The 24,261-nt window shown below is 47.2% G+C and overlaps 1 protein-coding gene across 6 annotated transcripts; it reads right to left on the reverse strand.

The window, feature by feature from the left end:
- Positions 1-309: 309 nt before the first annotated feature.
- On the reverse strand, positions 310-22,615 carry bcl9 (BCL9 transcription coactivator). 6 transcript variants are annotated; one of them, XM_084689191.1, is made up of 11 exons: positions 22,447-22,615; positions 20,533-20,694; positions 13,505-13,946; positions 9,728-10,017; positions 9,394-9,501; positions 8,697-8,883; positions 7,966-8,062; positions 7,092-7,868; positions 3,807-5,214; positions 2,939-3,208; positions 310-2,799 (listed from the first exon to the last, which is right to left on the reverse strand). In XM_084689191.1, exons 3-11 carry the CDS (start codon positions 13,795-13,797, stop codon positions 1,745-1,747), a joined length of 4,485 nt encoding a protein of 1,494 aa, XP_084545317.1. In that variant the 5' UTR covers positions 13,798-13,946; positions 20,533-20,694; positions 22,447-22,615; the 3' UTR covers positions 310-1,744. The 6 variants fall into 6 exon arrangements, with proteins under 6 accessions (XP_084545317.1, XP_084545316.1, XP_084545319.1 ...); XM_084689190.1 differs by lacking the exon at positions 22,447-22,615 and adding an exon at positions 22,267-22,410; XM_084689193.1 differs by lacking the exon at positions 22,447-22,615 and adding an exon at positions 21,956-22,226.
- Positions 22,616-24,261: the final 1,646 nt, after the last annotated feature.

Raw genomic sequence — 24,261 nt, forward strand, 5'->3', positions numbered from 1 at the left:
GCTAGTGCAGATTTATATTTGTTGCGAACCGCCCATGCAACATTGCACGTCCCTGGGTCTTGAGAAATAAACATTTTAAATTTCAACTTCATCCGGTGCCCAGTTCTCAAGATAATTGTTACAGATATTTAGACATTACAAAGATTCCTGCCTTTATAGTTAGATGGTATGCCACCAGGGGGAGTTAGGGTGTAAAAAAAGTATTAGAATTGTTGAAGGTTGCTGCAGAACGAAAAGCAGATCTAAAGCATTGGAAAGCGAGCCTTCAAATGTAGGGTGTATTTTATGTAGCACACACGACAAATAACATACCAAAACAATATCTTTTATTTGTAGTCCACCGCCAAAGCCCCTGGCAGGCTATTATGCAGCAGAGCTGATGGAGAAACATGACAAGCGTACACAACAAGAGGGACCGGAAGTTGTCCGGATGGTAAGCAGGAAGCAAGTGTTCACATTTCAAAAGAAAGTCCTCATCATGGACACCTGCCTTGTTACCATGGTTACACCAAGCCAGTCTAGCACACCTCTGACGCCTGGCAGGTACACTTCACCACAGCACCCAGCCAGCACACCCAGTCTGTCTGTCCACCTGTTTGTTTGGGCATTATTGCTATGGGAATGGTCATTACCAGAGTCAACAAGTGGAGAGAGGGAGGGAACGGGGTGAGGGGGAGGAGAAAAAAAATAAAAAAGGAAGCAGAACACACAGATAGCACATATCTGAGTGGAACAGCAGTATCAACATCGTCATGGGGCAGGTTACCAAGAACTTGCAACACTTTGACGTGCTGCCCTTCTCCTTTTACTACCATGGTGCTGAGAGACTCTGGGGAGACTCACGCCAGAGATGTTCTCTAATGTTTAAAATGGAGAAAGAAGACACTTTCTGCAGATGATCCATGTTTGTGCTTTTTTAATAATACTATCATCTTTATGAGGTCATAGTTTGGTTTGTTATACACTGGAGTTACAAAGGAAATTAAAATAGACTAAAATTTGAGTAGCCCACCAACAGTAAACAGTACAGTATTTTAGGGGGCGCCCCCGCCAATGAAAGGTGGGTAAGAGAGGAGCTAAGAGGTCACTGATAGAATGCCTATACATACAGACGTACATACCAAACACACACCCACACTGTCTCTTACTCTGACACACTCACACACACACACACACACACACACAGGTATGTACTGTACAGAAACAGTCAAAAACGATGGAGCCAAAAGACAAGATGGAGTTCCACTGAAGTCTTCACAAAGCACATTTTTTTGTCTTTTTTATTCCATACTGGTGTTCCATTTTCAGGACAAATCGGAAGATTTTTTTTTATGATTTGGAAAAAAGTCAACGTCTACTGTTTGCATCTCCTCCGCAAACAACACGTGTTCCTCTTTGATTCTTTGAGTCCTCCTCTATCCTCGTCAGATAATCAAAAAAAAAGAAAAAAAGAACGGTTTTCTTTTTGCGAAATTGATGAACAACAATCCCATACATTCTGTTCATGAAGTCAAAGTGAAATGTTCTTTTGAGCGAGCGTCCTCCACTCAGGGTCAGTCCTGGTCTCCAATAGGACAGGTTCCACCCCACAGCTCTCCTTTACTCGCACATAAAGATAAACATCTGGACATTTGTACTTCCTGTATTTTGAGTCCATTTACCGACCACCACTTCGATATCAACAAAACTTCTCGTATCATGTGTACCGGTGGTGGAACATTCTAGATACAAGGTAGAGGCAGGGTTAGAACATTCCAGGCCCGGGACTGAAGCCCATGTCCATGTCCATGCCTCGCGGCCTCATCTGGCCCCCCATCATCATTGTCTGCTGGGGGGGGCCACCCATGCCTTGCAGTGACATCATCATGTTAGGGGACCCCCCCGGGCCGGGGTGGGGCATCTGTCTGCCCTGCATCATACCCCCAGGCCCCCCAGGGGACATCATACGGTGCTGGGGGCCCATCATGCCCTGGCCCATGAACCCTGGGGGCCTCATGTTGTTGTGGCCAGGGTTACCCATGGGCATATCTTGGGGGCCCATGCCCCCACCTGGCCCGCCTTGCATGCCCCCCATCCCCTGCATGGGTATACCCATCCTAGGGGGGCCTTCACCCATCATGCCTTGCATGGAGAAGCCAGAGGGATGTGGGGGCTTGCCACCTGGGTTGTCTCCCCCTCCCCCACGGGGGAAGTAGGAGAGTGTCTGACTGGGCTTCTCAGACGGGATGATCCTGGACAGATCGAACTCAGGGATGCCCGAAGCCCCGGGGCGCATCACTTCATGGAGATCCGCATCGCTGAATCCTCCCTGCATGTTGTTGAACTCTGGCCCACCAGGGGTGTTGGGCTTGCACATTCCCCCATCTACCCCCCCGCCGTGAGGCATGTTTCCCATTCGGCCCCCCATAGGGCCGCCTTCCCCCTGAAAGCCCATGGGGTGACCAGGAAAGCCCTGTGGTCCGGGGCCATTGTGGGGTGAGAATGGGCCTTGCTGGGAAGGGGACTGGGTAAGGGGGTAGCCCTGCCCTCGGTGAGGGGGGTAGCCCATTCTTCCCTGGGGCATCATCTGGGGGTTGTTCATGCCCGGGTCCTGGGGGTTGGGAGGCATCATCATGCCATGGGGCATCATGCCAGGGCCCATGTTGGGGGCATTTGGGGAGGGCATCTGGGGGGGCATGCCATGGGAGAGGGGCTGGGAGCCCATGGGGGTCATGCCCAGTGGGCTGAGGGCCGGCATGGGTCCAGAAGAACCGGGGCCCATCATGCGAGGGCCACCTTGGTGGTGGTTCATTACCATACCTACAGGGGAAGACAATAAAGCATTGGAGGAGTCTTAGACTGCAATCTTATACATCCATCAAAAGGTTTCATTACCGGAATGGCGTCACCAGTGTGTTCGTGTGTGTGTGATGTGATGACGCATGTGTAAACCTCCTACCGTTGTTGTTCATGGAGGGGAGGTTAGGAGAGCGAGCGGGAGGTGAGTCGTCATCGGAGCTGGCCACCGTCTTGATGGCGTCGTGGTACAAGGGGGTGGAGCTTGGCATGGCAAACTTGGACATGCGTGACATCATGATAGAGAGCGGATTCTGAGAAAGCGTGGGCTCGGGGGGGATGGTGTACGGGCTGCCGGACGGGACGCTGCCGGGGAGGGACATGGGGCCAGAGGGGGCCCCTGACGAGGGTGGGGCCGGGGGGCCATTTCCCCCTAGGAGGAGAAAGAGCAAATGGAGGGGAGGTTGAGAGCAAAACTTAAATATGCTTAGGCAAATATGTGGTTTTTATATTGATTTAGAATGTAAGAGAAACTTTATGATGTCTTTATACACAACCTCAAGCATCCTACAAACAGCCATCAATAAGGAGGTTAATGTAAGTGCAACACTGAGCAGTTCCAGTGTACTACCACAAGGAGATGCCAATGAGCTATAATCCAATGATTTTTATTTTTGAAGTGAAGATGAGATGAGTGTTCGTAGGCATGAATGGTGCTCTGACTTGATACATTGTCTTATTCATAAAATCAAATCCTGCCCCAGCTACAGATGGTATAACATTATTTATACCAGTAATTTACACAGTCATATAAGGCAGTTAGGTAATTTTCTACCAGTCATGTAGTAGGAAGCTAGTATAGCTATGGTTTCAAATGTTGCCCTTTTTTCTATGACAGTATGAACCATGAAAAAACAGTAGATAAAAAAAATTGACATTAAAGGTTTAATCAAAGAATCACGATAGAATAAGGAAAAACTAGAGAGAACAGAAGTAATAAGAGAGTAATAAGAGAAAGAGTGTTAATGTACCTTGGTCCATGTTGCCCATCATGTTGGGGGAGGTCATGCTGAGGGGGGGTTTCCCAGGCTGTGGGGGCACTCCTGGACTTTGCATGGGGGGTTTAGGGGAGGAGGCCCACCCTGGGGAGGGGTTGGGAAGAGAGGGAGACCTCATGTGGACTGGGGAGGCCCCTGCAGACCCCATCATAGAGTGAGGGGACTTCATGGGAGCGGAGTTGGCCGGAGCCGGAGGGGCGTTAGGGCCTGGGGGGCCGGAGAGCATGCCAGCCAGCTGGGAGGGGGTCTGGGGGGACTTGAGGTTCCCAGAGGGGGAACCCATCATGGGGGACTGGACCTGCCTCAGAGGTGGAGACTTGAGGGGGTTGACACTGGGGGAATTGCCACCCCCTGCCTGGACATTGAGGTCAGCAGGTTTGCGGCCTCTCTGGCCCTGTGGAGGCCCAGAGGCCGGGGGCAAGTGGTTGTGGCGGCCGTTACCCCCGGTTGGGGTGGAACGGTGCTCGAGACCAAAGGCCTGCTCTCCATGCATGCCTCTCATACCTCCAACAGGACCTCCGGGAAAGGGCCGACCAGGCCCCAGGGGGAAGTCACCTGGCTGGGCCTGCTCGGAGAAGTGGGGTCCCTGCATGGGCCGGCCCTGGGGCCCCATGTTCTCCATGGGAGGCCCTCCACCTGCTCTCATCCTCATGATCTCCTCTGGGCTCATGTTCATGGCTGACTCACGGAGCTTAGAGGGGTGCATGTGGGGTCCGGGTCCAGGGCCCATGCCAAACTCAGGCCCCATGTCTCTGCCACCCATGGGCCCCAAGCGGGAGGAGGGGCTCATAGGACCTTCGCCAGGCATTCTAGGAAACATACCCATCCCGTTGCCAGGCTCCATGCTACCTCTTTGGTGCCCCATCATTCTTTGCATGTCCATCATCATTCCGGGAGGTAGTCCCTTCTCTGCAGCCATGCCCTGATGGAACATTGCTTCCTGGACGGACTGGGGGTTGGGGAAGCGCTCCCCTCGCCCCCCAGGGCCACCGAACATTCCTCCTGGCCCTCCAGGGAAGCTCCTGCCATCACCCATCCTAGGGGGCATATCATCCGGCCAGCCCATGCCTGGCCTGGGGGGACCCTCCATCTCTGGGTTCATCATACCCTGAGGAAAGCCTGGCATTCTCTGCATGTGGGAGGGCATGCCCCTAGGACCGGGGCCCATCCCCATACGCTCCTGGTAATGCTCTGGGGGCCCGCCCCCAGGACCCCCCCACATCTCCCCAGGGCCCATCTGGTAGGGTGGGGGTGGCCCACGCATCATGCCACGTGGCCCATGGGGGTGCATCATCATGTCTGGAGGAAGTGGCCGGTGCTGCATTTCTTGTTTTCTCTTCTTCTCCTCGTAGAATTCCTGTTGCAGCTTCAGCCACGCCACCTGGGCCAGAAAAAGAAAATCATAAAGAAAATACTAATAAATACACAAGCATACAAACATGTGCAGGTAAGGTCGGATCACAAGAGTACAATATTCACATTTAAATAAAATATGCACTATAGCTGCAAGCTATATTCCACTACGTTGTGGACAATTTGATAATTGACATGGGACATTTACAACATGTCAAGGCAATTGGATCAATGGGTGATTTTATGTACATCTTTGTTATTTTTCCACAAATTGATAAAGGAAAAATACTTCATCCAGACATTTTGGGATCGTTAAAAAATGTTTTCCTCCAAGAGCAATCAGTGTGTACTCAGTTACAGAAGTTTTGGACACATGGGGTGGAAATGTCATCACTTTGGCATGAATTGGGGAGTAGCCTGTAATACCACCTGTGGGCCTCTAGTTTCAGTGAGCCAAAGTAGATCCGAATGTACCAAACAGTTTTCTATTGATTGAGCTTCATGTTAAGGAAAAGAAGACTTAGCTTTATTAGCATTAGCACACTATTAGCATTAGCTTTGGCCAATTTTGCCACAGCACAGACAGTGAGCCCACCCACCCCTGGAAAGATTTGAATGTGTATGTGGGCTTCAAGCTGGCGCCTGTCAAGGGCCAAGTGTCAGTGAAAATTTGGAGTGCGCATCACAATGGAGCAACTGAGAGTTGGATTTGCAAATTGGCACTACCTGCAGATAAGTCCATAGGTCAATGTGGCATTTATATATGGACTCATAAAATATGTGCCATGGTTTTCAATTTACCAATATGCTACTATATCCACCATTTTATGACATATCTCTCAGCTTTTTGCCAACTCTAGTGACACATGTGTACCAACTTTCAAACCAATGGGACACCAAGAAGATTAAGATAGTTTCAGCGCCCTCATTTTGCTCTGTAGAAAAATCCAAGATGGCGGACATTATGGCTCCTTGAGGCTTTTTGTTCCTCAGGAGAAATGAGGCGTGTACCAAGTTTCTGACAAATATAATGGAAATGCCTTCACTTTGAATTGGGAGAGTGGCCTGTAGCGCCACCTATAGGAAAATCTTCAACCAATGACAATGCGGCATTGCACCACGATGCAGAACATAAACAGACAGGAAAGAAAATAAACCACAGAACGAGTGAGAGACATCAACGAATAAAGTGAGAGAGAAGTTGTGTAAGGACAAATTAAAATGACAAAATGAATCCAGAAGATACCCCCCCGCTGATGGTGTTGAGAACGAAATTAGGATTCTCACCAACCACGCTGTGCCCATTCAAAAAGGTTCACATCTTGTGATGTCGATGTTTTTTGGATTCAGACAAGACAATGAAAGTCACAATCATGCACATTGAAAGCAGTGCTTTGCAACAGTGGCAGCACCCCAGGGTAATGCCACACATTTAAATAATCAGCTTATAGGTCTCCAGAAACTGCAATATGCAATATAATTAATATAGCTGCGTTGATCTGCACGTAAGCGATGAAGCCATGAATCTCACAAGACACCAACTAATATGTTGAACTGCACCAAGCGTTGGAGCCATGGACCTTGCAACTGCTAACTGCAATAGCATGTGCCACCAACGGGCACTGCACTAGTTAAACTGACAACCGGAAAGTTCCCTTTCAGCTGTCCAAAGTTGATGTGCCAGTCGGGCACAATCATATAGCAGGGTAATCTGTATTGTGATTCTCATTTTATCCAGAATTGTGCAGTGGTAGTTGACCAGTTTAAAGGAGAATAATAATAATGAGAAGAAGAATACTAGCAATAACAATAGGTTTTCTCTGAACGAAGAAACTCTAATAACAAATTATGTGTCATATTGTACAGAAAACAAAATGCTAAACTTAATTGAGTGCATTAAGTCACCTGCTCTGGGGTCATCTGGTCGCCATCCACGCATCCCCCTGGACCGCCCATGTGGGGGCCCATTTCATCCTGGGGGAAGGGGGGCATGTCTCTTGGCCCGTGTGGGGGCCCAAAGGGTGGTCCTTGGGATCGAGGCCCCCCACCCCCACTTGGTGGTCCCAGGCTCTGGGACTGTGCCATCATGGCCTGGAGAGGGCCCTGCTCCGGCCTGCGCTGCCCACCCTCGGACATGCCTTCGTGGGGTCCACCGTGGGGCTGTGGGGGCCCGGGTGGAGGGGCATCTCGGTCATCAGGGAAGAGCATACGCTGGATGTCTCTTAGGGTCTGGAGGGAGCGCTGGCGGTGCTCCAGCTGCTCCTGGGACAGGCCCTCCGTGTTCGCCTCCATGTTGAGAAGCTCTTGAGCCAGCTGCTGCTGCTGCTGCTGCTGGGGGGTCAGACCTGCCACACCAGGCCCCCCCATCTGGCCTACCTCTCCTCCCTGGGGCTGGTTGTGGCCTGGCTCGGACTGGTTGGCTGGAGGTTGCTCATTTGGAGCTGAATGGTTGCTGGGGCTGCTGCCAGGAAGGCTCTTGGGGTCCAAGTTTGCTGAGGAGGCCCCATCCTGGGCAAGGCCACCGGGTGTGCCCCCCTGGGTGGAAGGCTGGGATGGAGGTGGCTCAGACAGGCCAGGTAAAGATGGTTTGGACCCAGATTGGTGGTTCTGGTCCTGGGGGTGAGATGAGGGCTGCTGTGGGGGCTTGGAGTCATTACGCAAGGGTCCTCCTGGCTGGGTGTTCTGAAACAACCAGTGAGAGATGAGTAATGGAATGCAAATGGAAGGATGTCTTATAATATTCATATCTTTCTATCCTTGTGAATGTGTGTGTGGTTACCAGGAGGAGGTGTGCCTTGTCTTTGCTGTTGGAGATGTTCTTCATGTGGAAGGTGATGATATTTTCTGTGTGGCCAGTAAGAACTGCATCAGCTGCCCTGAGGACCACAGAGCAGACAGTTTCACATCAGTCATCGGACAGCTTGGGTCGTACGTGTGCATTTGTTTGTGTGAGCAAGTAGAACGCGTATTAGACTAAAGAGCATGAAGGAAATGCCAAGGTCAACAGACTAAACAAACAATTTGACACACAAACTACTTTTCACCCACACACCTCCCACTAAACATCCAGAGCTTTGATCTCTAATTCCCAACAGTGCTAATCTGAGCCAACTGCAGGCTACGCACTGACACACACTTTCCCACTGCACTGTCACTTGTATACATGCTGCACAGACCGCATGCATAGCTGGGAACAGAACCAGAAGGTAGAAAGAGGGTCAAGATCCAGCAGATAAACATAAACATTGACGACAAACAAAAAACAAAAGATCAAAGACACAGCTACAGGCAAAAGAAACAATCCCAGCTTTTGACATCAGTGTCAGTGATTTCATTTCAAACCATTAGCTTTAGATACAAAGTGTGTATGTGTTTGTATATGTGTTTCTAATGGTTTTATCTCAGATTGACATGACTGAAATACTGGTTTGTATCCGTCTATATTAAAGGTCAGACTAGTGTAACAAAAGCAGTATTGATCAGACACGCGCACACGCACACTCTCCTTACTTGTTTGCCATCTCTGTGGTAAAAACGTAGACAACTTTAGACCCGCCCTTCGGTCCGCCGACTGGGTCTGAGGTGGGGCCCACACCTCCCAGTGCATTGTGGGAAGGTGTAGAAGAACGGCTCAGCCCGGCGTTGGAGGTATTGTGGGACATGGAGTCCTGGGGCTTCACATCACTGGAGTTACAGTCTGGATGTGGGAAGAGGTGACATGACATGTCAATTATTCATATCTAGTCAGCTGATTTTTCTTTAAATTACGACAGAATTTAAAAAGTGATTTAGAAATTAGAACAAATCTAGGTCTCGTTTGGAAGAGACCAACTGTGGAAAAATAATAATCAAACTTGGTACATTATTTCCATAATAATGTTGTGTTTTATATTTACTCTACACTATTAGTTATTATGTGACTAACCTATCTGACCTTATGAAAGAAAGAAAAGGAAGATGGTTGAAACTGATCCTTAATTATTACTATTTTTCCTTAATTTCTTTTTTTTTTAAGACGAGGCCATGACTGGCTCATGTTGTATATGTCATGGTACATCCCAAAACAGGTTGTATGAACCACTGATAAGGTAGTTGTAGAAGGCTTGCATCTAACACACACTTCCTACTATAGCTAGAACTATACTTCTACTACTGCTACCAATACAGCCATCACTAACACTTCCACAATTCATGCCAGCAGACTTACTGAAGAATCCTTTGTCATCCTCATCACTCTCTCCACCAGAGCACCAGTCTGCACCGCTGTAGGGCTGCCTCCTCTCAGCCACACACATCCTCTTCACCCTGCTGCTGTCTGGAACACAAAACACACACACGAGAGAGGTCAGTGTGATGTGTGATGCATCCTCTTATTTCTAATGACTCATCTACATGTCCACTGGTATTTTAGTGAGTGCCTCACTCCCACTCCCCAAACTAGCACTTCCATCCTGCTGTTTCACCTGGGTGTCTGTAAGGGGATACGGTGTAGGATCTGACTCTGTCCCGTCTGATTGGACGGGACGGAGCAGCTGTCTCACCTTTGTCATCTGCAGTCGGGGCACCAGTCTCAGGCTGCTCGTAGGACTCCACCGACGTGCTCCTTTCTCTCTTCACCTTGACCTTCAACCCCTGGCCGGAGGCCAGGCCCTGGCCATTCTTCAAGGCCAGGTTGCCCCCCTTGTTTACAAGGGTTTTGGAGTCACAGGGAGATGCCTGGGATTGGCTGCCGGTGCTCCCCGGCTTTCCCTGATTGGGCAGTTTGGAGTCCAGTTGGGAGGGAGACATGACGGGTGGCGAGCGTACCATGACGTCCGTCTTGGGCTTAGGACTGCAGTAGGAAAAAACAGAAATTGCATACAGCTTTGACCTCATTTATCCAAGCCGAATAGTTCCTAATATTTGGCAGCTAATTCACCATTTGCTCACAGGGATAACACTTCCCCGATGACACCAGGGACGGATCAGGCCGAAGCCTGGGACTAGGAAGTAAGGTGTTAAAAAAAGCTCCATACGTGATGACTCAGTCAGATGGCTCACTATGCATGGACCATAATGCCCCCCTTTCCAAACTCTACTTCCTCTTTCACACACAGACACATGCTATCGTCATAGGCACGCACATCAAACACTTTTTAAGTGAATGGGGCCTACTATACCAGACACCACTGCTGTGGGAATTCCCCCATCTCCAGAGAGTCTGAATGAATAATAGTGGAGAACTAGAGAACACTTTATCCAAATGGATTGAGTGAGAAATAGGGGTGGGAACCTTTTGGTACCTCACGATTCGATTCAAATTGATTCTTGATGTCACGAATCCATTAAAAATCGATTCACAATTTTTAATCAACATTTTTGGGGGGGATACAATATAATATTTTCTAAAAAGAACGCTAGAACACTGAATCGCGATTCGAATGTGAATCGATCCCCCCCCACCACCACCACCCCTATTGAGAACAGAGGGGAGACGTTGGATGCCAACGAGAACAAGTGCTTAGAATAACAGGACGCTTCCAACCAGCAGAGAAATCAAAACCGCCTACCACTCCCCACACACAAATAATGAACACTCAAAATCACATTCACAGCCTACAAACAAATATGCACAAGGATCCCACTCACATACCGCACGCCCCCGTCAAACCTGTACACCCTTCTCAGACACATAGGTAGCCCAAGACATATTCCAGCATAGGCTTTCAAAATCCCTACACATACAACAGCACCAAAACAGGTGCACGCACACTTTTTGCGAGGCAGGGAGCCTCGTCTGGGCTTGGCGGTCCAGACACTCGTTTCCAGAGGCTCCAGAAACATGAGTCAGCGGAGAGAACATCCAAACATTGTGTACTCCCTAACCCCAGGCAGGCTCTGAAACATACACACCAGCTACCAGAGAGTGATTGCGCGCGCACACACACTAAGTTCTTTCCGAGTCCCTCCAGTCCACAGTACCATGTGGGAGCCGCATGAGAAATGCATCGTTGCTGTTGAGGGACAAAGAAATTCTGTCATGTTTTAACTTCTAATTATATGGATTAGAATTATAATCAAAAAAAAAAAAAAGATTTGTTGCAATTTCTCTTCAGCATTTATAATACGGAAATATCACAGCAATTGTCATCTTATTCAAATTGCTTGATTTATTGCGCAATGGAGCCCCAATTAGCAAACTAACAATCCCATCCTGTATTCCTGTTGGTATCTAGAGCAGAGTTCTACCTAAAGAGTAATGCAACTCTTAAGCATTCAAAAAAAAGGCTTTCTGGTTGAAAGCTGTGGGTGGGGGATTTTCTCATGTTTCTTCAGGTGAGGTGCACGTATCCATATTGAGGTCGATGAAATGGTCGATGAAACACTGACACATCCGTGTTAATAATTATAGCTAGCTGGTTGAAGGTAGAAACTATGGAGGGCACTAATTTTGCCTATAAAATCAAGTGACATTTGCAGCTGAAAGGTCAAATGATGTCGAGGATTCCTCGCCACCCAATTCTCCTTCCGTTGATGGCCTTGGCCACATTGGTCTGGAACCTTATCATTTCAAGTCATTGGCACTGGTTTCAGCACAGCCTGTCGACAAGGCTGGCAATGGAGCTGAGGCAAATGGAGGGAGAGAGGATGGAGGACGTGCAAATACATGCCCTCCATTTTGGCAGCTTAATTTCAATACAATCATGTAACCATTGCTGTGCCAATAGTAATTCAGCGGGAACCTGTGTCGTCTGGAACTGCTGTTGCAACTTCGAACCACACGTACGATTAAGCACTCATAATTAATGTAATTTTTGTATGTAATATTCAACTAATTGAAATGTATAAACACACATAATAACGTGTCCTTGACAAAAAGTATTTGATATTAAAATAACTGATCACTACTGATGCTCGTTCTCCAACTCACAAAGTCACCGAGGGTAAGGGTTAGCCTATGGCTGTTGCAAGCAAGCACATCTCAGGAGATGGTACTACATGCACAGTTTTGCCATCTATCATCTATCTATGAATTGCTGTGTGTTTGTCTGTGGCTTGACTATGTAGAGAACCGGAAACGTTATGAAGTTTGAAGTCGTCAGGTGTCTTGCTCAGGACCCAAGGACGTGCAGTGCCGTGTGTGCTGTTGTTTAGATGAGCTGCTGGTGGTAAATAAGGCATTTAAACATATAAACGTGTCGCCCGCCATTCTGAGCTGCACTAAGTGATGAAGCCATGGATCTCAAGATCCACAAACAACATTTGTTATGAAGTTGATAAATTCCTTATTTAAATACTTGGTAGAAAATGTGCCCCCTCTGGCTTTGCTGGCCACCATGGTGGTAAACTGCTGTCCTCCTATCCTGACATTATCAACGTGTATTCCTGAGGGGATAAATATCAAACAGGCCATTATGCACAAACTTTGCCCGAGTTGCCAAATGGGCCCCTTTCCTTCACATGCTTATAAACTACCAAGTGCATTAACACCCAATCAGCTCATCCAAACAACGTCAACCTTGTCTTTGGGCCCTGAGATGGACACGGACACCTGTATAATTACTCATTTGCAGTGCCCGAATCACATGGAAAAAAATATAAAACTTGCAGACACACACATTCCTTGCATTATGGTATAGATAGATGATGCACCCATATATCGGGAACAGCAGAGGGTCTCCATTCTGCATGTCGGGCACAGTTTTTTAATTTTTTTTAGTTTCTATTCAGATATTTTTAACATTTGAAATAATCCATTATCTCACTCCATAGGCTGTCCATTGCCAAAAGTGAAACGTAGGTCATCTTGTTTTCCCATGTCGCTATTGCTGTGGTATCTTCCATTTATTGTAAAACTTGACCTTAACTTAACAGAGTACTACAGTACAGCCTATTAGAAATCAAGTATACTTCTGTAAATAAGCAGTTACCACACCTGGGCCTTTCACCTCTTCTAAGCATGTTTTATTGCTACAAATTTTTTATGATAATTCATTATATTTAGCGTTACCACAATACATTTCAAATATATACCATGTGCTTTAGGTTCACACCTATTACACACCTTCCCCCAGTATGAACAGAACTTTATAGAAAACACTTTACACGTGGCTCTACAACCACACAGGTCTTCAGAGAGTTCAGGTTATACCCAGGCACATCTCTATCTCTGACAGAACCTGACATGAAGTTGACAGACATGGATCCATGCCCACTAAACCACTACCTCTCAGCATTTCGCCTCACTGGACAGGGCGATACATCACGTCAACACACGCACATCACACTCCACACACACACACACACACACACACACACACTTTGACATGCTCTCTCACCTCTGTGTGTTGGCGGAGGGGGAGTTCTTCAGTCTGTTGGCGTGCATTGAGGGAGCTCCCAGGACCACAGAGCAGGGCGGGGTGATGAGCTGGTGAGAGCTGCCCGTGTGCGCGAGCGGAGCTTTGGCTCGCACGTTCCTGGACCCCGAGCCAGGAACGGCGTTCCCAATATTCCCCAGATTCCCTCGTCCGTCTTTGGCCTCCTCCCTCTCCTTCTTCCCTCGTTCCTTCTTGTTGAAATGTGTCGCCGCTGGTCCTGCCGCCGCCGCCCTCTCCTCTTGGACCTCCAACATTCTCTCTCTGGCTCGGAGCGTTTTGTCTGCGTGTGTGTGTGTGTGTGTGCACGTGTGTATACTCGCGCGCGTGAGAGAGAGAAGGAAACGGGAGAAATTGTGCGTGCGGTGGAAGTTTCCCCAAGGGGCTTTCACAGCCCTCGGGCACACTGCAGAGAAGAGAAGGAGGAAAAACTGAAGTTAAACATCAAACCTACTGAGGAACGTCCACGCAACAGTGCCGTGACAGTGATTGACAGTCCCTTCAGTCAATGCCACTTGTAGGGCTTCATACTAAAGAGAGAGCCAGACAGATATCTGAATGTGAAGTATTCAAGCATGTTCATCGGAAGGCTAGGGGAAGCTTTGTGTTTGGCTGATGGAAGGACAGCAAATGATTCTAGTTTGACCCCCCGAAAGCTCTGTCCCAAGCTCACTGGAAAAACACTAATGCATTACACACACACACAAACAAACACAAGCAAGCAATAATCATTATTCTGAAACTATTTAACAGAAGCTCACCAGGCATTGTCATTTGTGTTAAGTCATTTTTGAAGGTCATTTCACTATGTGATCATCATTATCAGTAGTTACTTTGTTCTTTGTATTTGTTTTATTCTTTTTGGCCATTGGGCACCTCACTTGTATGATTGAGGGATTAAATATACCCAATTCTGAATCAGTTAGGAAAATTAACTTTCTTTTGCCTAGGTACAACATGTCTGATGTTGCAACAGTGGCTTTAAAAGAAGTTGAAATTTGATTTAAGTTTTAAAAAAAACTACAACAACAACAACATGACTATTACAAGATCTAGCCTGGCTCTGCCTGACCGAGCAGCACCACGTGCTGTCTAGCATTACACACGCGCTCACACACATTACAGCAGGACTGGTCAGTCACCCTTGAGCACGATCACACATTCAGGAGACGCAAATTAGGGTGCTTGATGACATGGCCCACACAAACACATTCACCGCGCACATACAAAAACGAATGACAAATAGGTTCTACATCTGTGAAGCCTCAGCAATCCATCAAATCCTATTTGCCTGCTCGGAGCTGCAGTTCACAGCAGTGAGGTAAACACAGTTGATGAGAAGGCCCTAAAAAACAGGACCACCGTCAGCCGTGTAAATGCAGATTCGGGGTTTACCAATGAAGGCAACCAAGCACTCATTAAATATCACACCCCTAGTACTATGTACAGGACAGACACACTGGTACACTGACCACACACACTATGTACAGGACAGACACACTGGTACACTGACCACACACACACACTATGTACAGGACAGACACACTGGTACACTGACCACACACACTATGTACAGGACAGACACACTGGTACACTGACCACACACACACACTATGTACAGGACAGACACACTGGTACACTGACCACACACACTATGTACAGGACAGACACACTGGTACACTGACCACACACACTATGTACAGGACAGACACACTGGTACACTGACCACACACACTATGTACAGGACAGACACACTGGTACACTGACCACACACACTATGTACAGGACAGACACACTGGTACACTGACCACACACACGCAAAACATACGTTGTGGGGGAGGAACCATATCCTGACACTACAAGTTCAGCGGCAGGGCTCAGAGTGTATCCTTGCTCTCTCCCTCAAGCGCACACTGCTCTCACTCACACACACACACAAACACACACAGGTCACACATATACAGCCCTTCTGGCTGTAAAAAGCCTGCTGATGTTTCAGCCTTATTTATGCAAATCCCATTTCGCAGCTCTGCCACAACAGAGCAGTCTCTCTATCCACCTCCCTTTCTTCTTGTGTGTGTCTCTCTCTCTCACACACACACACACAGCAGTAGCTTGACCACCATCTGTAAATACTTGTAAGTCTATACAGTTTGAGACTTCACATACACTCCTCTGGGGAGCCTACACCATGTGTGCTCTGCCGCTCCTATAAAAGGTATCTACCTACACTTGCAAACATGCCTGTGGGACTAACCATGCCTGTTACTACATAATCATCCCAAAGAGTCCTTCAGACAAATGGGAAAAAAAGCAGAAACGGGGTGACTTTTCACCACAGACACTACCCAACAAGGGAGGGGGCCAGTCGTTCAGTCACACTTACAGTCAGCAGCATGAAGAGACAGCTTGCCAGCGTCCCACTCATTCACAATGCTCAAGGCAAGATGGCTGAACCGACACAGCAGGACTCCCGTCGCTAGGAACCACACCTTCCTGCTTTCTGACGAGAGCTGCCACACACATGCTGCAGATTCCTCTTGCCCGGAAACAGAGGAGTCTGGGAGTCAGGTGGCTGAGTGGCTAGGGAATCGGGCTAGTAATCAGAAGGTTGCCGGATCAATTCTCCGCCGTGCCAAATGACGTTGTATCCTTGGGCAAGGCACTTCACCCTACTTGCCTCGGGGGAATGTCCCAGTACTTAATGTAAGTCGCTCTGGATAAGAGCGTCTGCTAAATGACTAAATGTAAATGTAAACACACATGGCCTGCAGATACCTCTGGTGCTCAAACATCTTCAGAATGATCAGAACTCACGAGTGCTTCTAAAGATAAAGCTGTGACGCCATAAGGGCTGGCTCAGACATAGATCTACTTAGCTTGCCCATGTACACACACACACACACTTACTGAGTTTTTGTTTCCTCCTCCTCCGCCACTGCAAATATTCACAAGGAACTTTTAAATTGTTCCGCATTCTCCAGAACTCGATGCTCCTCAAGTCACACGCTCCCCTCGTCACTGTCACTCTCCATTCCCACCAGTTAGCCGTTCCAAGCTCTACTCAACCTGGCCTTGCCCTCTTCTCGGTTAGACTTTCTCCTCCTGTTGTGTCCAACTCTTCTTCTGTCTCTCTCCCCTTCTTGGTCCCCGATGAGGCCACACACACACACCTCACTGAGGCCATGACATGGTGACACTCGAGTAATGATAACAGCCCCCTTGCTACTTCCATCAGTGTCATCATAGAGACGTGGTCACAGCACTGGGCCACTCTGCCTCTCTCACAGACACACACACACACACACACACACACACACACACACACACACACACACAGCTGACTCATCTGCTGGCGTAGTCCGGGCACTGTGCCATATGTGGCGGCCAACACTGGCAGGAGGACTGGTACTCAGCAGTCTGTGGCTCTCATCTCTGTCTCACACACTCCAGACTACACTCTCTCCCTCTGTCTATCCCCTGACCACTCGCCCCCCCCCCCTCTCTCTCTCTGTGCCCCACACACTCTTTCCCTTTGTCCCTTTCTGCCTCTGTCCTATTTCCAACACTCCAGACTACACTCAACCCCTCTGCCTCTCTTTCTGTCCCATCTTATCCAGTCTCTATTGAGTCTGTCCTTCCCTGCCTCCGTTTGTCCGCCTGTATAGGTTTCGCAAACCTCACACCACTCTACCTTTCTAGCCCATCATTTGCTTCTCGGTGTCTCTCCGTCCCGTACTCAGACAGACACAGCTATGACATACCTCAGTCGTACACCAAACTGGTGTTTTTCCCCACACTCGGGTGTCTAAAATCGGAAAACACATCCATTCGTACAACTGGACATCACAGATTTCAACACAGATTCAGATTCACTCCCTCCCCCTCTCTCCCTCCCAGACTCTCCAGTGTGCTCTCGTCTGTGACTCTTCCCCCCCCCCCCCCCGCCCGCCCCCCTCACTTTGGTCGCTCCCACACTTCGGCAACATTCCTCGTTCGCTCACGCTGGGAGGACGTCTCCCTGTGGCTGGAAGTATTGTGGGAAATCCCAACGGTCTGACCCTCGGGGGCTCACGGCAGCGCACACTCCCCAGCAACACACCGCCCACCGGGCCATCGCGAACACCCCCCAAACCCACCTTCGATCCTTCCCTCGGAGGACTGGAGTGGGAACAACAGCCCATGCTTCTCACCTCAACTTGTTTACACATCTCCAACATAACATGAAGTACCCCCCCCCCCCCCCCCCCCCCAACCCATGCACACAGTAGCCTTGCTGAGACAGGATTAAGCTGCTGCAGAAGTGAAAACCGCTGGACCATTGGCATTACACTTGGATAGCACACACATGCCTACCGTACACATTTCCCTGTCTCTTGGGGGCAGCATTAGCACTCTGGAGGGAACATGAGCAGAGTGGTCTGTTGTCATATTCTCATAGAAGTTTAAACACTCTGGCAAGGACTTGCCCAATTAGGCAAGTAATACAGGCCTACACGCTGACAGGTTACTAGTGTGGACTAGGCTACTTATGTTATATCCTGATCCCTCCCACATACGTTTACTAAATCCATAGCAGCAAAGGAATCTGGACAGGATGAACTTGCTGGAGCCAATCGTGTGGGAGTAAACAGTAGTAGCTAACCAGCCAATTAGTCAACCAATCAGTCAGTCAATTCAGTACCACACCCCTCAGACCATCACTCCCTCCACCTTTTAGGCATAACCACCCTGTAGAACGAGTACAGCCAACAGTCACACAAGGTGAAAGTCAGGTCGATTTAGAACCAAAAAGATACTGTCTCCAATAATGCTCCGAGGTAGTTTATAGCAAACCGTTTTCCTCAAGCTCCCAAATCGCCAAATGTGGCCGGCTCATTTGTGCTCACGTCGGTTTCGATCCCTATAACCACACTCAAAAGTGAGGTCTGGATATGAACAAGAAAAATGTTTATGCAGGCTATTATAAGACTGATCAGTTAAGGATTTCTGATGGACCAACGGCGGTCTTTAAGGATTAAAATGATGAGACTATAAAAGGCACAATGCCATCCAAGTGCTGGCCATGCAACCACTACTTTACATAATACAGACTGGGTGCAGAGGGACAAGGTGCCACCGTTGACTGTGACAGTAGGGTCTGAGGCTCTGAGCTTGAACACAGAGGGGGGGGGGGGGGTCTGGAAGAGGCTGGCAGGCAGGCAACTTGAACATTTCACTCAGACACACACTCACAGACAGGCACACACGGCTGTGACAAAGCCCCGGGCTCCCCTGTCGGCTGGGAAGGCTCACCTGGGGTCAGGAGGACCTGCCCCCACCAGGGCTGACGTGTCAATCACATGCAGCAGCGTGCAGGATGAGTGACAGCTACAGCCTTGCCCATCCACACATGGCCCCAGAGGAGAGCTGCCACACACAGACTCTCGGCACACGCAGGCTACACATGCATACATCCACAACCTTATTACATTTACATTAAGCAGACGCTCTTATCCAGAGCGACTTACAGTAAGTACAGGGACATTCCCCCGAGGCAGGTAGGGTGAAGTGCCTTGCCCAAGGACACAACGTCATTTGGCACAGCTGGGAATCGAACTGGCAACCTTCAGATTACTAGCCCGATTCCCTAACCGCTCGACCACCTGACCTTATTCACTCACGCCATCGTAGTCCAGTTCCAGATTTGGGACGGCATGGCTTAACATGAATTGAGCGAAGAGCTGTGTACACAGACTGAGTGTCTGCACCTTGACATGTCTGCTGGTGTGAGTGTGTGCTTGTTTCCTGCATCCCTTCATGAGGGCAGAATCGTAAAATTGAGGCAAATACAATTTTGTTTGCTTCTCAATCTTTGTCTCTCTCTCTCCTGCTATACCCTAGAGTGAGCCCAGGATATAAATCTGATCCCACTAAGCAGAAAAGGGATAGGAAAGACGCGAGGCCAAATCACCAGGAAGAAAATAAATATTCTCTCCATGTGTATGTCCACATCCATCTCCCCCGTTCCTGCTGCTCCTGCCTGGTTAACACTCTTTGGATTAGACAACAGATAAATAAACAGGCTGAATGCTTTCTCAGGCAGTACGCTCTGGCTAGAAAGCCCTGTCCTCAGTGTCCCAATCATGCATGCACACACACACACACACACACACACACACACACACACACACACATGCATGCAGATGCACACGTACATTGCGCGCGCACACACACACACACACACAAACAGACACACAGTCACAGAGACCAGAGGAGCAGACGTGCAGCTAGTGCAAGAGCAGCGCAGACCAGACTTCTCTGCTATAGTGGCTTGTTCAATAGGCATTCACAGGTTTCAAATTACAGGGGGGTCCAGCAGCCATAGCAGAGCAGAGCCTCCCCCACAAGACCTTGTATCAATCTGGAATGGGTAACCCCAAACATGGCACATTTAAATACGTCTGGCCCCAGCCTGTGTCTACTAAATAAATACAATTCTCGTCTTAACCTATGTATACCAGAGTAAATTAAATTGTAGGCCTAACCTACGTCTAACAAATTTTACCAAGTTTTGAAACCTAGCCTAAGTCTACTAAAATAAATAAAGCTCAAGGTTTAATCTCTTCAAGAGAAAATGCAGAAAACAAGGCATCAAATTGGGAACAATAAATCATATCAGGGTGTCTTATGTCAATTTTCCCAGTCTCCTGACCTGGTTATGACCTAAGGTGTAGCATCTAAAGGCAGACCAAAATGCTAATGAACAAAAAGTGAACACACGTTCTCCACTGCAATAGGTCTAATCACATTTGAAAACATGTTAAAATGCTAAGCTTTAAAAGGTGGCAGCTTCCGGAGAAAGAGAGGGAGTTAGATGCAGAAGCTGTGGTCTCATCATCAAGTAGGCTCATTGGGGAAACCACCATATTCCGTATGTGTGGTGTGATGAAACACAGAGTACATTATTTTAATGCTTATAAGACAGAGAGTGTGTGTTGAATTTAGGTTACCTCAGAAGGCCCCCTGCCCTCTCAGCAGGGCCTCATATGGAGCACCGGCCCTTGGGTCCCCAGGACCGTGGTGTCTACTCTCCAACTCCTCCCAGGCACAGATACAGAGCTGCACACTGGTCCAAATCCACCTCACAAAACCCTAAGCCACAAATAGCACACCTGGAACACGGGAAAAAGGAAACTTTAACCACACAGTGATGGATCAACAAGGTAGAGAACAAAACATTGGTCAGTTTGTTAGACATATGTTATCATTCTCTAATAAGCACATTTTTGTTTCAATGGCCTTTAAAGAGCACTCAGATGTTGAATAAATATGCAATGCCTGATATCTAATGGCTCTTAGTTGAGTCAAGTATTCTGTAGGTCTGGCAGCAGTGAAGTCTGTTCTGTTTCATCCACTGATAATCTTCATATTCACCCTACAGTTCTGATTCTAACTGGATTGGTGCTAGCGGTGTCAAGATGCTCTAATCTATTCAATGTTTTTATATCACAGACAATCTTTAAGAAGTAAAGAAGTCAAGGAAGGCCTCCTTATTAATGTATCCACTAATGTATAGACCTGGCTGGATAGCCTCTTTCTGTCTTCAACACTGATGACCAGTATCTTTATGGTAAATAACACTCACTATAGCATGACCTCCATGAAGTGATAAGATAAATTCCCTTTTTAAACCATTTTAATGAAGGGAAATAAGGGTATTTGTAAAAAGACAACAAATCCACGATTTGAATATTCTTTGTACCAAAAAAATACATTTTGTGAGAGATTATTAAGCCTTTATCAATTTCGACATATACATTAGTCCAGTTTAGTGTGATCCAAGTTAAGGCTATAGCCTAATACGCTACCAATTTCATATAAAACTTCTTCAGACTCTCAAACATGGGCTTTTTATCTGGCCTTGGTTATACATTAGCGTTCCAACACATAACAAAAAAAAAATCTACACTCCGCGAACATATTGTCACAATTAAAAAGATCTAAAGAAAAACATACCAGATAGACTTAAGCTAAAACGACTCTTTTTTTTTAACAACCACGTAATTGTGCCCCTGAAATCTCAGCGCCTCACTGGACAACACTTGGCGGCCAAAGTATTCCATGGCGCTTCAAACTCCAGGAACTTTTTTTCCTAAAAGAAGTTGTTCCTGTTTCGCCAGGACTGGGGGAAGGGAATACTTCAGCACAATTGCGTTCATGGAGCCCCAGTCAGCGCAAACAAAGTCCTCCCCGAGAGGGAGGCACTAGCGGCGGGTGCGATTCGGTACGACGACGCTAGCCCCGGCACAGCACACAAACAACAATTAATGAGATACATTTTTGGCTTTGTCTAATAAAAATGAAGCCCCTCCCACGAACAGCGCTGTACATTTTCAAGTTCAGAATTGGCTATTGTAACAATGTAGCAATTACCGAATTCGCTTGGAAGGCTGGCTATAGGTGATAGCCTGCCTACAAAATTCAGTAGGCCTATACAATCCACAGCACGTTTTTTAAATCATACTACATGTGTTTGTTTTCCTAAATACATTACCCAAGACAAGATTATGCTTTTAGAATGTGGAGCATTCGTGCTACATCGTATGCTATTTTCATTTTCACGAAGCACGAGCGGTCCTCGGTAGGCTATAATAGGGGTAAAAACCAATATTCCTCCGCGCCGAGTATGCACTCCTGAGAACGTTCTGAATAGTAATCCACCGATAAAATGTGTATAAAATCACCATTGTTTAAGAAAAGAATTCGCCGCTTGCCAGACTGGGCACGATGGGTTTGAGGCCAGTCTTCAGGGACAGAGGTAGGAGAAGAACGGATACCGGAGTGAGATATCCCCGGGAGGAGGACCCGCGTGTGCCGTTGCCAGGAGATGAGCGGCGACAGCGACACTTTCACCAGAAACTCACCTGGAATGTTTCCTCAATACGTGTTCAGCTGTGTAGACAAAGGTCTATAAGTGTGGGGATAAAATCCCAACATTATCCGGACAACGTTATAAAATAGAAATATGTCTCCCCCTTCGTCTGAGCTTCCAGTGGTCCTACTCCATTTCATCCAGTCAAGATTTCCTGTCATCCCCCCACCCGTTCCAGCGCATTGGTTTAGTCCGAATTCTAAGTAGCAATTCTAGGTCAGGTCTGTGTGCCAGTGAGAATGTTACTGCCGGACAGAGGACGAGAGAACACAACTGTCCTTACAAGACTGTAAACACGGCCAAGTTGACTTATTTGATCACAAGCATGATAATATGAAACTACTTAACTATATAGTAAATAATATAAATTGCCAGGCACTGTTTAGATGGACATTTGTCACGTTTTCTACAGGCCTAAACTACTTTTTTCTCACACACAGCCTTATCATTTATTAGCACATACACTCAAAGGCACACATTATCTGAAAGTGTAGCAGTAGAATTCTTTTTTAGCTTCTTTATGTCTGAGATTAGCAGAGATCATGGGAGGGGTATTCAAATTAAAGAGAGACAAACACATGCATGTAAATATCAACACAAGACTAAACACATTAAAGTATATCATCAGTCAATCATCAGTTGTCAAGATTACATGTTTGGATTAGATGTGTATGTCGATTAAAAGGAGAAGAGCACCACTTTCATTTAATGCCTTTGTTCCTCTGAGAGACTGAACCATTTAGTTGTTGATGTATCTGTGTGTTAATGCATGGGTGTTCAGTCCAACTTCTAGAAGCGATTGTTACATAATAACACTCCACAAAATATGATTATTGATGTGTGTGTTCATGCATGGCTGTTAAAGTCCAACTTTTACCAGAAATGTTATTGAATAACACTCCATTAAATGAGTGTATGTGCACACAGCTCAGGCTGTTGATGTGTGTCTCATTGTATGACACAAGTTAGGGTTACAGTCAGTAATCATTCATATCAGACAATGCAACAAATCAATCTTGACATGCTTAAAACTGCTTGTTGCATCAACATCACCATTCATTACATCTCTGATTTGTTAAAGGTTTGGGCATTCCAACATTAATTTAGATATACTTTAAAAACCTTATGTTTGTGTTTTATGAAAATTCAAACATCGATAAGGGACATAGATACACAACAATGATGCACACAGAGAGGATCTTTGTGTACCTGTGATTAATGACAAGCAGGCCAAAGCTACTCTGGACATGTTGGTGCATGCTTGTGAAGATCAGGGACAGACCACCGAGCTGTGTAGAACATCTGTGTGTCTGAGAGTATGTACATGTGAATGTCTCTGTGTGTGTGTGTGTGTGTGTGTGTGTGTGTGTGTGTGAGTGTGAATGTCTGGATGTGTGCATGTCTGGTGTGTGTGTGTTTATGTGAGTTTGTGTGTTTGTGATAAGCTCATTGTGAGTAACAGTAGGCTGGCAGTATTCCCAGACCAGGAAGCATTTGACATGAACACTAGCATAGCTTTCCAGGTTGGCGTTCTGATTCTCCAGCCAGTGCTGGTTTGGCAAGGCTGACTGGGAGCGTCAGAGAAACAGTAAAACAAGAACCAGATCTTGCACCGTGTCTGAGAGGAAGAAGTATATTCAGATACACCCAATCCTGAGTTGCATTTGTGTGTGTGCGTGTCATGGAGAAAGCGAATAAGCAAGAGAGAAAAATGGAGAGAGTGCGTGTGTGTGTTAGTGTGAGTTATTACAGAACACTAGCATTGACTACTGTCTTGTCATGTTACCTTCTGCATTATTTAATACTT

Source organism: Hypomesus nipponensis, chromosome 23 (assembly GCF_054491055.1).
Source record: "Hypomesus nipponensis isolate SF chromosome 23, ASM5449105v1, whole genome shotgun sequence".
Taxonomy (NCBI): domain Eukaryota; kingdom Metazoa; phylum Chordata; class Actinopteri; order Osmeriformes; family Osmeridae; genus Hypomesus; species Hypomesus nipponensis.

Excerpts from the sequence above, each read along its gene's own strand:
- bcl9 (XM_084689189.1), bottom strand. The coding sequence starts at position 16,517 with ATGCGGAACAATTTAAAAGTTCCTTGTGAATATTTGCAGTGGCGGAGG. Across the intron at positions 5,215-7,091 it reads ACCAGATGACCCCAGAGCAG|GTGGCGTGGCTGAAGCTGCA; the intron begins GTGACTTAATGC and ends TTTCTGGCCCAG. Across the intron at positions 3,209-3,806 it reads GATGGGCAACATGGACCAAG|GGGGAAATGGCCCCCCGGCC; the intron begins GTACATTAACAC and ends TTCTCCTCCTAG.